Raw genomic sequence first — 14,294 nt, 5'->3', positions numbered from 1 at the left:
ACATTGTAAATGAGTTTTCAAAAAGCCATATCCCAACATCTTACCAAGCCAGCAGTTTTGAGATGGTGGGGAACATGGTAAGACCAGTAATTCCATGAGCACAGGCCCATTATAGTGGGCGCTTCATTTGCCATCAAGTGAGTCCCTCAATCAGAAGCAATGCTGTGTGAATACCATGACTGTGGATAAGGCATTCTGTGAGTCCACAGAGGATAGTTTTGACAGAAGCATTGCATGCAGGGGAAGGCAAGTCTATGTGCAAAATAAGCTTCTCTTCCAGTAAAAATGCTGCCCCCTCCATGATAGAAATGGTTCAGTGTAATAATCAACCTGCCACCAGGTAGCTGGCAGACTGACCCTCTGAATGGTGCTATATCAGAGACTCAGTGTTGGCCTCTGCTGCCTATTGATTGGGCACTCAGTAGCAGCTGTAGCCAGGTTGGCCTTGGTGAGGGAAGTCTGTATTGTTAAGCCCATACATAACCTCCATCCCTGCCACCATGCACACTTTGTTCATGAGCCCATTGAGTAATGACAAGGATGGCTGGGAAAGAAGCTGACTGGTAGCCACAGAACAGGTCATCCTATCCACCTGATTATTAAAATCCTTCCCTGCTAAGATCACTTTTTGTGAAGATATTTGTGTCACATGGGGCACAAATATCTTCATTTTTTTTTACCCATTGAGAAAGGTCTATCCACACACCTCTTCCCCAGACTTCCTTGTTATCAGTTTTCCTTCAGAGCCTCTGACCCTCTAGCCAAATCATTGACCACAGCTCATGAATCAGTATATAACTACATGTCTAGCCATTCTTCCCTCAAGCAAAATGAACAACCAGGTGTACTGCTCAGAGTTCTGCCCAGTGGCAGGATCTCTTTTTTTTGAGATGGAGTTTCGCTATTGTTACCCAGGCTAGAGTGCAATGGGGCGACCTCGGCTCACTGCAACCTCTGCCTCCCGGGTTCAAGTGATTCCCCTGCCTCAGCCTCCCAAGTAACTGGGATTACAGGCATGTGCCACCATGCTCGGTAATTTTGTATTTTTAGTAGAGACGAGGTTTCGCCATGTTGGTCAGGCCAGTCTCGAACTCCTGACCTCAGGTGATCCACTCACCTCGGCCTCCCAAAGTGCTGGGATTACAGGTGTGAGCCACCACACCTGGCCTAGAGGATTTCTTTTCACCACTGTCCTTCAGGGACGTCCCAGACAGTGGATGTGATGCTGCAAACATCCACTTCTAAGGGTTACCTGTATGTGGTGCAGAACCATCTGTAAACCTTCTTCTGGCAACTGACCATAGGGAATTCCTCATGAGGCCATAAGTGCAGGCCGGGCAAAAGAAAGTAATTTTGCAGGAGTGGGGATCATGGGCACTTGGGCCACTTCTTCATGTAACTTTCTTGTGCCTTCAGGGCCTACTTAAGCCTAATTTTATATATATACCAATTACATTTGAAAATGGAAATGGAAACTTTAGGCTGTATGTGCCCAAACTTATGGCTTGGTAGGCAAAATAACACTCAGTTCACGATGAGCAGTCAGGTCGTAGAGTAATTTGGTGGCCTATGGTTAACCATTCAGTCTGCACTAAGGCCCAGAAACAAGCCAAGAGCTGTTTCTCAAAAGGAGAGTAGTTATCTGCAGAGGATGGCAAGTCTTTGCTCCAAAACCTAAGGGCATGTGCTGTGGTTGACCTAGAGTGGGCTACTAAAGGTTCAAAACAGCATTGCTGTCTGCCACCAATACTTCAAGCACCGTTGGGTCTGCTGGGTCGTATGGCCCAAGTGACAGAAAAATGTCTACGGCAGCCTGGACCTGTTGCAGAGCCTTCTCTTGTTCTGAGCACCACTCAAAACTAGCACATTTTTAGGTGACTTGATAAATAGGCCAGAGAAACACACCCAAATGAGGAATATGTTGCCACCAAAATCAAAATAAGCACACTAGGCATTGTGTCATTTTCTTGGTTGTAGGGAGGTGGGGGTGGCAGATACAACAATTTATCTTTTATCTTAGAATATCTTAGAAGAGAAGGAATATCTTATGTGCCACATCATTCAACAACTAGGAATTTGTTTCCCAGTTGTTGTCCTTCTACTGAGGTAGAAGGCCCTTGAAATTTTGTCAGATTTATTTCCCACCCCCTGACATGCAAATGTCTTACCATTAAGTCTAGAATAGTTGCTACTTCTTGCTCATGAGGTTCAATCAGTATAATGTCATCAGTATAATGGATCGTCTTGTGTGTTATCTTGTGAAAGGGAAAGGCCATCAATATCCCTGCAGGCCAGATGTGGCGGCTCGCGCCTGTAATCCCAGCACTTTGAGAGGCCAAGGTGGATGGGTCACTTGAGACCAGGAGTTCTAGACCAGCCTGGCCAACATGGTGAAACCTCATCTCTACTAAAAATACAAAAATTAGTTGGATGTAGTGGCACACATGGGTAATCCCAGCTACTTGGGAGGCTGAGGCATGAGAATTGCTTGAACCCAGGAGGTGCAGGTTGCAGTGAGCTGAGATCATGCCACTGCACTCCAGCCTGAGAGACAGAGCAAGACTCTGTTTAATTAAAAAAAAAACAAAAAACCTGCAAACTAAATTATGACATAGGGCTGCGATTTGATGCATCCCGGAGACAGGATAGTGAGGGTATATTGCTGGCCTTGCCAACTGAAAGCAAACTGCTTCTGGGAGTCTTTATTGACAGGTATGACCAATAAAGCATTTGCCAGTTCAACACCTGCATACCAGGTACCAGGGTACCAGGGATGTGGCGATTTGCTCAAACAATGAAACCATATCTGGGACAGTTATAACTGGAATCACCACCTGGTTAAGCGTATGATAATCCACTGTCATTCACCAAGATCCATCTGTCTTTGGCACAGGCCAAATAGGCAAGTTCAATGGGCATGTGATGGGAATCACCACAGATGCATCCTGGATGGTGGTAATGATCTCTGCAATCCCTCCAGGAATGTTGTATTGCTTTTGTTTTTTTGTGCTTTACAGGCAGGGTATCACTCTGTCACCCAGGCTGGAGTGCAGTGGCACAATCATAGCACACTGCAGCTTGAACTCCTGGGCTCAAGCAATCCTCCTGCCTCAGCTTCTTGAGCAGCTAAGACTACAGGCATGTACTGTCATACCTGGATAATTTTGTATGTGTGTGTACAGATGGAGTCTCACTGTGTTGCCCAGGCTGGTCTTAAACCCCTGGCCTCAAGTAATCCTCCTGCCCTGACCTCCCAATGTGCTGGAATTACAGACATGAGCCACCATGCCCATCTGGTATTGCTTTTGATTTACTATTTTTTTTAAGTAAATGCAAATCTGGTGGCTTCCACCTGGTCTTTTCCACCATAATAGTCTTCACTTCACATGTCAGGGAATGAAGGTGGGGATTGTGCCAGCTGCTGAGTATGTCTATTCCAATTACACATACTAAAATGAGGAAATCAGACAGGATGGGTTTGGGGACCCACTGGCCCCTTTCTGAGATGGACTTGAGCTTAGTTTGAGTAATGACAACATAACTTCAATGGTATGCAAACACTGTGCTCCTGTACTTCTCCGTCTTTCCTCCTCCATCTTGTTGTTATAGATCACATCCTTGTACATTGTGTGCCCATTAACATCAATTTGTAATTATTGTTTTCTGCATTTGCTCTTTAAATCATATAAGTAAATAAGAGGATTTACAAACCAAATGTACCATAATACTGTGCTATAGACTGAATTGTGTCCCCAAAATCATATGCTGAAGCATTACCATCCAATGAGATGGTATTTGGAGATGGTGCCTTTGGGAAGTAATTGGGTTTAGATGAGGTCATGAGGGTGGGGCCCTCATGATGGGATTAGTGCCTTTTTAAGAAAAGACACCAGACAACTTGCTCTCTCTCGCTCGCTTGCTCTCTCCCCCCCTCTTCTGGTGTGTGCAAGGAAGAGGTTACACAAATGCACAGCAAGATGGTGGCCATCTCTAGAACTATGATAAATAAATGTCTATTGTTTAAGCCACTTGGTCTATGGTATTTTATTATAGCAGCCTAAGTAGCTGCGTACCAGCATTTATATTTACCTAAATAGTTACCTTTTCCAGTGTTCTTTATCTCTTCGTATGCCTTTGAGCTATTATCTAATGTCATTACATTACCTCCTAAAGGATTCCTTTTAGCATTTCACAGGGCAGATCTACTAGTAATGTGCTCCATTACCTTTCATTTATCTAAGAATGTCTTAATTTCTTCTTCATTCTTGAATGATAATGTTCCTGGATATCAAATTCTTGGTTGCAGGATTTTGTATGCTTGTGTTTTTGTTTTTTGGCACTTTAAATATGTTACCCACTCCCTTCTGGCCTCTATGGTTCCTGGTGAGAAATTAGCTAATAACCTTATTGAGGTTCCCTTGTACATACTGAGTGGGCCACTTGCTACTTTCAGGATTTTCTGTTTGTGTTGGGCTTTTGTCCATTTGACTATAATGTGTCTCAGTGTAGTTCTCTTTTAACTTATCCTGCTTGGAGATCATTGAGTTTCTTGGATATGCAGACAAATGTTTTTTAAAAGTCTTGCACCTCCTTGTTAAATATTATTCCTAAATGTTTTATTCATTTTTATGTCATTGTCAATGAAATTGTTTTCTTAATTTCCTTTTTGGATTGTTCTTTGCTACTGCAAAACTTTTACGCTGAAAACTATCAAACATTGCTGTAAGAAATTTTTAAAAAGCAAAATAAACAGGAAGATATTCCATGTTCATAGATCAAAATGGTGTTAAATTACCCAAAGCAATATACAGATTCAATGAAATCCCTACCAAAATCTCAGTGGTGTTATTTTAAAAATGGAAGAACTTATATTCAAAGTCGTATGGAATTAAAAAGACTTATTGACCAAAAACAATCTGGTAAAAGAAAAGCAGAGTTGGCGGGACTCACACTTTCCAATTTTGAAACATATCCTCATTCCAGGGCAGCTTTAGTCCCCCTTTCTTTGGATCATTCTTTGACTCTATAGAGATTCCTCCCGTTTTCTTCCCATGGCTGATGGTGTGAGCTTTAATTTTGAAGGCTTTTCCCACTGTTGTATGACTTCTGCTCCTGGTGTATCTTCCACTGGCTAGGAGCTCATTCAGAACAGGTATTAGAACATTCTTCTGTGCATTTTAAAGGTCTAAGATGGCACTGTCTAATATAGTAGTCCCTAGGCCCATGTGATTGCCAATCACTTGAAATATGTGAGGCAGGTGGATCACGAGGTCTGGAGTTCGAGACCAGCCTGGCCAAGATGGTGAAACCCCGTCTCTACTAAAAACACAAAAATTAGCCGGGTGCAGTGGCGGGTGCCTGTAATCCCAGTTACTCGGGAGGCTGAGGCAGGAGAATCACTTGAACCCAGGAGGCAGACGTTGCAGTGAGCCGAGATCACTGCACTCTACCCTGGGCAACAGAGCAAGACTCCGTCTCAAAAAAAAAAAAAAAAGAAATATGCTACTGCAAATTGAGATGTGCCATGAGTTAAAATATACACAGGATTTGAAGACATACTATGAAAAAAATGCTGTAAAATATCTCAATGTTTTATGTGGATTACATATTTAAGTGATATTATCTGGGGTACATTAAATTAAAATGCATTATTAACATTAATTTCACCCCTTCTCACTTTTTTTAATGTGCTGAGTATGGATTTAAATTTCATATGTGGGCTGGACACAGTGGCTGACACCTGTATTCCTAGCACCTTGGGAGTCCAAGGAGAGTGAATCACTTGAGCCCAGGAGTTTGAGACCAGCCTAGGCAACATGGTGAAACCTCATCTCTACAAGAAAAAGTACACAAAAAATTAAACCGGCGTGGTGGTGTGCACCTGTAGTCCCAGCTATTTGTGGGTGGGGGGGAGAGGGAGGGTCCGGGAGGTCGAGGGTGCAGTGAGCTGAGATCACACCACTGCACTCCAGCCTGGGCTATAGAGCAAGACCCTGTCTAAATAAATAAATAAATAAATAGGCCGGGTGCAGTGGCTCACGCCTGTAATCCCAGCACTTTGGGAGGCCGAGGCAGGCAGATCATGAGGTCAGGAGATCGAGACTAGCCTGGCCAATACGGTGAAACCCTGTCTCTACTAAAAAAATACAAAAATTAGCCAGGTGTGGTAGTGTGTGCCTGTAATCCCAGCTACTCAGGAGGCTGAGCCAGGAGAATCTCTTGAACCCGGGAGGCGGAGGTTGCAGTGAGCCGAGATCACGCCACTGCACTCCAGCCTGGGTGACAGAGTGAGACTACGTCTCAAAAATAAAAAATAAAATAAATAAATGTGTGGCTTATATTTCTTTTGGCAGTGCTGGTTTAAGGTGTGTAAATGCAGAATTGATGAACTGACCAAGCTAGGTAGAGGAGATTTCCCTCTTATGGTTCCACACATCCCTGAAAGAGGAGTCCCCCAGCCACCACTGCCAGCTTCTGGGAATCCTGTGACATTTCATTCACTGGCTTTTCTCTCCCCTCCCAGGACACCATATCTCAGAAGACAGTAGAGATTGCATCTCCTGCAAATATGGACAGGACTATAGCACTCACTGGAATGACCTCCTTTTCTGCTTGCGCTGCACCAGGTGTGATTCAGGTACAGAACATATGGACCCCATGCCTAAAGGTGGAATGCGGGGTGATGACATAAAAGTTGTAGCTAAAATGGGATCAGGAGACCTAGATTCTGGTCCACCTTGGTCTTCATCATACCATGTTCCATGATTTTGTCTTTGAGCTTTTTAATAAATAAAACAGGCCCGGCACAGTGGCTCATGCCTGTAATCTCAACACTTTGGGAGGCATCACTTGAGCCCAGGAGTTTGAAACCATCCTGGGCAACATGAGAAACCCCGTCTCTACAAAAATATAAACATTAGCCGGGCATGGTGGTGCGTGCCTGTATTTCCAGCTACTTAGGAAGCTGAGGCAGAAGGATCTCTTGAGCCCAGGAGGTCGAGGTTGCAGGGAGCCGAGATTGTGCCACTGCATTCCAGCCCAGGCAACAGAGCAAAACCCTGTCTCAATAATTAATAAAAATAATAATAATACAGAAATTATTTGTATAATGTATGCTACATGGTAAGGAAATCTTTTAAACTGTCAGCTGCAAGGGGGTGGGGCCATGAGCTGGGCCAAGTGGACGGGGCTGGATATCAGCGGTGGCACAGGTCTGCTTTGGGGCCAGGCTCTCTCCCCTGGGCTCTGTGCTCCTGGCAGGTGCTCGGCCTCACTCACCCTTCAGGTTCTCAGGCCTCTCCCTCCTCCCCAGCAGGCTGGGCCTTGGGGAAGTCCCCCAAGGGCTCCTCTCCTTGCAGTCTCTCAGGTGATGCCTTGCACTTCCCTTGCTACTGGCCATGCGATCTAAACGATGCTTGTCCCCTAAATGATGCTTTCCCCTAATCTAATGTAATAAATAATGAACTGTGGTCCTTTTGTATGACTCAACGAGTGTTAGTGACAGCTGAAGGGTGGGTATCCTGAATGAGCCATAAGTGTGCTGGTGCAGAAACTGGCCCTCAGAACTCCTTGGCAAACCGAGTTGAGCTGAGTAGCAGGGTCTTGGGGTGGGGAGGAAGGGTCAAGGGACACATCAGGAAAACACATTCCCAAAACCTTGTGCTCTGTCGTCAGGTGAAGTGGAGGTAAGTCCCTGCACCACGACCAGAAACACAGCGTGTCAGTGCGAAGAAGGCACCTTCCGGGAAGAAGATTCTCCTGAGATGTGCCGGAAGTGCCGCACAGGGTGAGACAGGAGCCGGGGGCTCCCAGTAGCTCCATGGAACCCCAAAAAGACCCAAGTCTCCTTGTACCCCTGTCTCTCCCCTGACAGCACCCCCATGGGGCATCCTTGAGCCTGTGACTGCCCCTCCTGGTCCCTCTGCATGTCACCACCCCTGCCCCCTGCAGCAGCCTCTTTCCACCCCTCCCCAGCACGAGTCCCCTTGACCAGGCTGACTTGTTCACTGACCACAGAAGGCCATGACTTGGGGCCCATGATAATTTTAGGGGCCCATGAAATGATTTAATTTCTCTTGAAATAAGAAGAATGAGTAGAATGCAGCCAGGCATATATTCATCTTTATACCAATTCAGCAATAAAATGTATTTTTAAATATTTTTTATGCATGCAGGGGTCCATAAAGACAAAAGTGCCCATGGCCCACAAAAGGCATAATAAGGCCATGGGGTGGAGCTCCTTCAAGTTCCCATGAGGACTTGAGCCCACCCAGCCGGCCTCACCACTGGCCCCTGATCCCTCAGTAAGACCTGTCTTTTCCCTATTTGGGTTTTAGGGGCCAAGAGTAATTTGCTCTTCTCTGGCCCCCTAGTATTTGCTGTGATTGGGGGAAATGGGCAGACAGCTGGGGACAAGAGCTCACTTTTGTGGTTGACTGGAAGACCGGACTCATCTTGTGGCCACAGGGGCTTGTGACCTTCCCCTGGAGTGTGGCTCTTCCTAACGCAGGCCTCCCCTGCAGCCCAGGGAAGCTCAGTGTGCGCCCAGCACAGAAGGCTCCTGGAACTGCAGCTCTGACCCCAGAGCAGGGAGGCCGAGGGGCTGAAGTGCACACGCTCAGACCCTTCCCCAGCCTCAACAAGGGAGCTTGGGGGACCCCCTGCAGACACGAGGAGACTGTCCTTCCCCTGACACCTTCTCAGGGACACTGGGGAGGGAGGGTGGCTCCTCTTTCATCCCACCTGGCCAGCTTTCCATCAAGAGTCCCCCCTCTCCCTCCCTGTGTGTACCCAGGTGTCCCAGAGGGATGGTCAAGGTCGGTGATTGTACACCCTGGAGTGACATCGAATGTGTCCACAAAGAATCAGGTACAAAGCACACTGGGGAAGCCCCAGCTGTGGAGGAGACGGTGACTACCAGCCCAGGGACTCCTGCCTCTCCCTGTTCTCTCTCAGGCATCATCATAGGAGTCGCAGTTGCAGCCGTAGTCTTGATTGTGGCTGTGTTTGTTTGCAAGTCTTTACTGTGGAAGAAAGTCCTTCCTTACCTGAAAGGCATCTGCTCAGGTAGGTGCTGGCTGAGGGCGGGGGCACAGGGCACTCTCTGCCCTGCCCCCTCCCACCCTATTCCCACAGACAGAAATACCTGCCCCTGCCCCAAGTCTAAGTGCCTCCAGCCTGGCTCTATCCTCCTCCTCGTGGTCACCCCCATCCCCACATCCCGTGTACCCCCCAGGACCCTAGTCTCATCAGTCCCTCTCCCAGGTCTGGGGGTCCCCACATCTCCCAGCCAAGTCCAGGAGGGCAGGACCAGTTCCTCCCATCTTCAGGCCCAGCCAGGCAGGGGGCAGTCGGCTCCTCAACTGGGTGACAAGGGTGAGGATGAGAAGTGGTCGTGGGATTTTTTCAGCCTTGGTCAGAGCAGAACCAGAGATTTTCCACGTGTTTGTTTTTACTCTAGTTCCCCTTCTCATCCCCCTTCCTCAGGGTGTCTCTGAGTTGTAAGGCCCCATTCCTGTCCCCAGCCCCAGGGCTCCTTGTCCAGTGTCCCAGCCCCCAGCCCAGCCCTGTGCCCCACTGTCCTCTGGGAGGGGGGTGCTTCATGGGCCCCTTCCCGCCTGCTAAGGAGACTCCTTCTTTTTTAGGTGGTGGTGGGGACCCTGAGCGTGTGGACAGAGTGAGTTGATTTCTCCAGGAGCTGGGGGCTCAGGGGTTCAGGAACTGCTTCCTGGGACAGCAGAACCTGGGTGGGCGGGTCCCCATTGTCCTCATGGCTGCCCTGACTCTCTGAAGTGGCCTGGGGGCTCTGGGCTGACTGTGGGGGACACATGGCCATTTTGAGCACCACATAGGCTGGTGAGCCCTGCTGCAGCCCAGGTGACATCCTCACCCCACAGCCTGCACCCTAGGGATGGGGTGTCTGCCTGAGCACAGCACTGGGGGCCTGGCCCCAGCAGCAGGTCCTGGATGTGCCGAGTCTGGGCTGCCTGCGGTGACCTCTCTGAGAGGGGGTGGGGATGTCAGGTGCAGCTGCATACTGGGGACCCTGCAGCGAGCCCTAGGTGTGGACTCCTGAGTCGGCTTTTTGCCTTCCCAATGTCTTTTTCCAGAGCTCACAACGGCCTGGGGCTGAGGACAATGCCCTCAATGAGATCGTGAGTATCTTGCAGCCCACCCAGGTCCCTGAGCAGGAAATGGAAGTCCAGGAGCCAGCAGAGCCAACAGGTGTCAACATGTCCCCAGGGGAGTCAGAGCATCTGCCGGTGAGTGGGGAACAGATCATTTTGTTTCCTGGCCTGCTGCTCACCTGGGATTTCGTAGACAGTGGGAGAGGGCAGTGCCTTAGCTCTCCTGGACCAGAGGAAATGGAACCTGAAGGAGCCAGGGGACTGCAGGGGATGGAGCAGCTGCACTGAGGTGGTGACCGTGCCAGTCTGCAGGACATCTCCTTCTTACTCCCTGTCCTGTCCTTGCTGTGTCCCCCGAGCCTGGAGCTCCACAGGCATAGAGTGGGGGTCACAGTGTTCATTGATGAGTGAATAAGGCTGCACAGTCTCCATCGTGTGCTCCTAACAGAACTCAGGGAGCCCTTGCTTGTAACAGCAGGAGTTTTAAATTTACTCTGAAATTGTTATTACATTGAACATATTTCAAAGTTCGTAGGGCAGCTTCCAAAAAGTAGGATTCCAAGTTGATGCACAAAGGGCTTTTGTATTGGAGACACGCACACAATCAGTTCATATCAATCCATCAGTTTTGATATGATATTGAGTAGGCAGGAAATCTATATATATATTTATTGTTCATTGCTCGTAAGCACTGAAAGTCCTTCCCTCGAACATAAGATGAGACTATCCAGTTTCCTGCAGTGTTTTATTTTTAATGATTTGATTTTTAACATACAGCAATATAATCTAAACAGAATTGAATTTTTGATTCAATATAAGCTGAGAAACTCCCTGAATTATTCTGAGTCTCTGTTTCCTTCTTCCAAGCCCGTTTAGCAACCAATTCTTCCTTTTTCCCCTGCCTTTGCCCTTTTGCCACCTCCTTTGCTACATGTCAAATGTTTACTTTTTTCTCTCTTCCTCTTCACTCTTTTTTAAAAAAACAAACAAACAAACAAACAAAAACTAGATCTTATCCTTGAAAATGTCAGATGTTTATATGGGCAGAGATCTCTTCCACCTAGACTGTTTCTGTTTCTTCCTTGCATCTGTACCACTTTCTTTTTAAATAAAGAGATTTTAAAAGGAAACAAATGAACAATGCCAATACTTCCTCCATGCTTATTAATGACTTTGAAGATTTTTTTTTTTTTGAGACAGGATCTTGCTCTATCACCTGGGCTGGAGTGCAGTGGCACTCAATTCATTGCAACCCCTGCCTCCTGGGCTCATGTCATCCTCTCACCTCAGCTTCCTGAGTAGCTGGAACTATAGGCATGTGCCACCGTGCCCAGCTAAGTTTTGTATTTTTTGTAGAGACGAGGTTTGGTCATGTTGCCTAGGCTAGTCTCGAACTCCTGAACTCAGGCAATCCACCCTCCTTGGCCTCCCAAAATGCTGGGATTGCAAGCATGAACCACCATGCCTGCCTGGCCTGATCATTTTTTGAAAGCAGGTCACCCATAGCCACACATCCACCAGAGTATGAAAAAACTTGATCATACCAAGAGCCTTCTTTACTCTTTCCCAGCCTTTTGGCCCTTCTTATTTCAGGTAACTACGGTGGATAATTTCTTGCGATTCTTTGCTAAACTCTTTATGCATATACCATCTAGGTACATAAATGCATATGTATTTATGTGGTATTGACATGAAAAGGATTATATCATGTACAACACCAAACAAAACTGTCTAATATGTTTTAATATCTTAGACAGCAAATATGTTTTCAAAATTATTTTTACACATCTTATAATTTAAAATTAGATAAAATTTAGAATTATAAGATTTTCTCCAGCACTCCCCCACCCACATAGTCACTAGACTTTAAAAATATTAATTTAAATTAATACATGGTTCTAGGAATGATTGAGATCCTTTCAACATTCAATTTTATTATCAAAGAAGATAATATTTCAAGTCAAGTGTTTTATTATGACTCAATCAAGATTTGGGAGTTTATTTCAGATAAATTTTTCCTATTCCTCATCAAAGCTGTTTCTTTGCATTTTGGGTCTTCTTGTAAGTCCATTTTCTAATTTATTATGTCTGCTGCTACTTTTCTTTTCTTTCTTTCTGAGATGGGTCTCACTCTTGTCACCCAGGCTGGAGTGCAGTGGTACAATCATGGCTCACTGCAGCCTTGACCTTCTAAGGCCAAGTAAGCTCGGACTTACCGGCTTCTGAGTAGCTCGGATGACAGACAGTTTTGTGCCACTACACCCAGCTTATTTTATTTTATTTTATTTTTAGAAACAGGATCTCGCTATGTCGCCTAGGCTGGTCTCAAACTCCTGGGCTCAAGCAATCCTCACACCTCAGCCTCCCAGAGTGCTGGGATTACAGGTGTGAGCCACCATGCCTGGCCTCTGCTATGTGGTTTAACATTCATCAGGGCTAAGTGCAGTGGCTCACGCCTGTAATCCCAGCACTTTGGGAGGCCGAAGCGGATGGATCATCTGAGGTAAGGAGTTTGAGACTAGCCTGGCCAACATGGTGAAACCCTGTCTCTACTAAAAATATAAAAATACAATAAAATAATTAGCTGGGCATGGTGGTGCACACCTGTAATCCCAGCTACTTGGGAGGCTGAGGCAGGAGAATCTCTTGAACCCAGAGGTGGAGGTTGCGGTGAGCCAAGATCGCACTATTGCACTCCAGCCTGGGAGACAGAGTGAGACTCTGTCTCAAAAAAAAAAAAAATCATCAGGACATATTCACTTTTAAGTATTACAAATTAAACCTTGGGGTTTTAAAAATATAGACTCCTAATCTAAAATATTGACTGCTGTATCGGCCTCCTTCCGAGAGTCTTGCCCCTTTGTTTCCTGTCTTGTTGCCAGACCTTTCAGAACAATGTTCTGGAAGTGACATGCTGCAGGTCTCAGGGCTGGCTGGTGGTCGGGGTCAGTACTGGACTGTAGGACTCCTGGCTCTGACCAGGACATTCCCCACTATGTGTTACAGGAACCGGCAGAAGCTGAAGGGTCTCAGAGGAGGAGGCTGCTGGTTCCAGCGAATGAAGGTGATCCCACTGAGAGTAAGTGTTTTGCTCCTGGAGATGCAGCAGGAATGGAGGGAATAGGGACAGGGGTCCTAACTGCTGTCCCCAGAGGTGAGAGGGCTCTTCCAGAGTATTCCATGCTGGAAGCCGTGGGTCCTGTGCTATAGACCATCTGGACCCTAAACTGTCTTCTCCCATCTCTTCTCCCCACTCTACCTCATCCTCTCTGCACCCTATCATTGACCCTAATGACTCTGTCCGTCCCCTCATCCTCTCTCCTCCTTTGTTCAGGGCCTGATGTAGCCCCCGCCTGCCCCTGAGGACCTCCTGAGGGGCTGGCCTGTCCTGCACAGCACCACTAACCCCAGTGGGCTAAGGAGCTCTTGACCTGTGCCTCAGCCCAATTCGCAGAGCTGTTGTGTAAACTACATACGAATTCCAAAGACTTAATGCAAAAAAGAGTGGAAAATATTTCACTCATAATTTTTGTGTATTGATTGTATATTAAATTATATTTTAAATATATTCAGTACCATACATTAAAATGAATGTCACTTGTTTCTGATGTCCTTTAAAATAAGGCTGTTGGAAAACGTAGCCTCGTGTTACTGACCCTGTCTATCTCTGAGGACGGCGAGGTGCATCATGTTGCACACACGTCTCATTTAATCCCTCATCGTCCCGAGATCTGGGCAGCATTGCTCGGTCTTTGGGTTCACTTCTTGCTCAGAGTCTGTTTGCCTCCACCTAGCTCTGCCCCAGCCCCAGGAAGTGAGGCCGAGCTGGGTGAAAACAGAGGTCCCCTGTCCCAGGCCCTGTGCTTTCCACAGACGCAGAAGTGGCCGCCCTGGGACCTGCTCCCATGACAAGCGCAGCCCAGGCAGCCTCCTCCCTCCTCTGAGCTCCCGCTGCAGCCACTCTCTCTCCCTCCCTCGGACTCTCACCCACTTTACTTTCTGCCTCTGTAACGTCCATCCATACTCCCCTGGTGGGTTCTCAGCCCTGTATGAGGGCTGATTCTCTGACGACTTTGACTCCCCGCAGTGCCTTGCGCGTGGGGGAGGCCAGGCAGTGTGGGCGCGCTCTCTGTGGATGGGAAGCGGGTGGGCACTGGAGCGGCAGGT

The 14,294-nt window shown here is 47.2% G+C and overlaps 1 protein-coding gene across 4 annotated transcripts in view; it reads left to right on the top strand.

Moving 5' to 3' along the window:
* TNFRSF10B (TNF receptor superfamily member 10b) overlaps positions 1-14,294 on the top strand; it is a 49,347-nt gene that overhangs the window by 32,087 nt on the left and 2,966 nt on the right. For 2 of the 4 annotated variants that reach the window (XM_063607158.1, XM_003823586.6), the window contains 7 exons: positions 6,524-6,637; positions 7,675-7,786; positions 8,795-8,868; positions 8,956-9,066; positions 9,645-9,676; positions 10,110-10,262; positions 13,134-13,206. In XM_063607158.1, the coding sequence (XP_063463228.1) occupies positions 6,524-6,637; positions 7,675-7,786; positions 8,795-8,868; positions 8,956-9,066; positions 9,645-9,676; positions 10,110-10,262; positions 13,134-13,206 (669 nt within the window). Of the gene's footprint in view, positions 1-6,523; positions 6,638-7,674; positions 7,787-8,794; positions 9,067-9,644; positions 9,677-10,109; positions 10,263-13,133; positions 13,207-14,294 lie in introns of all 4 variants that reach the window. The other 2 variants (XM_014345891.4, XM_063607157.1) reach the window with 1 other exon arrangement.

Source organism: Pan paniscus, chromosome 7 (genome assembly GCF_029289425.2).
Source record: "Pan paniscus chromosome 7, NHGRI_mPanPan1-v2.0_pri, whole genome shotgun sequence".
Lineage (NCBI taxonomy): Eukaryota > Metazoa > Chordata > Mammalia > Primates > Hominidae > Pan > Pan paniscus.
The sequence above is the reverse complement of the archived record's forward strand: the minus strand, read 5'-3'. Positions and strand labels throughout refer to the sequence as shown.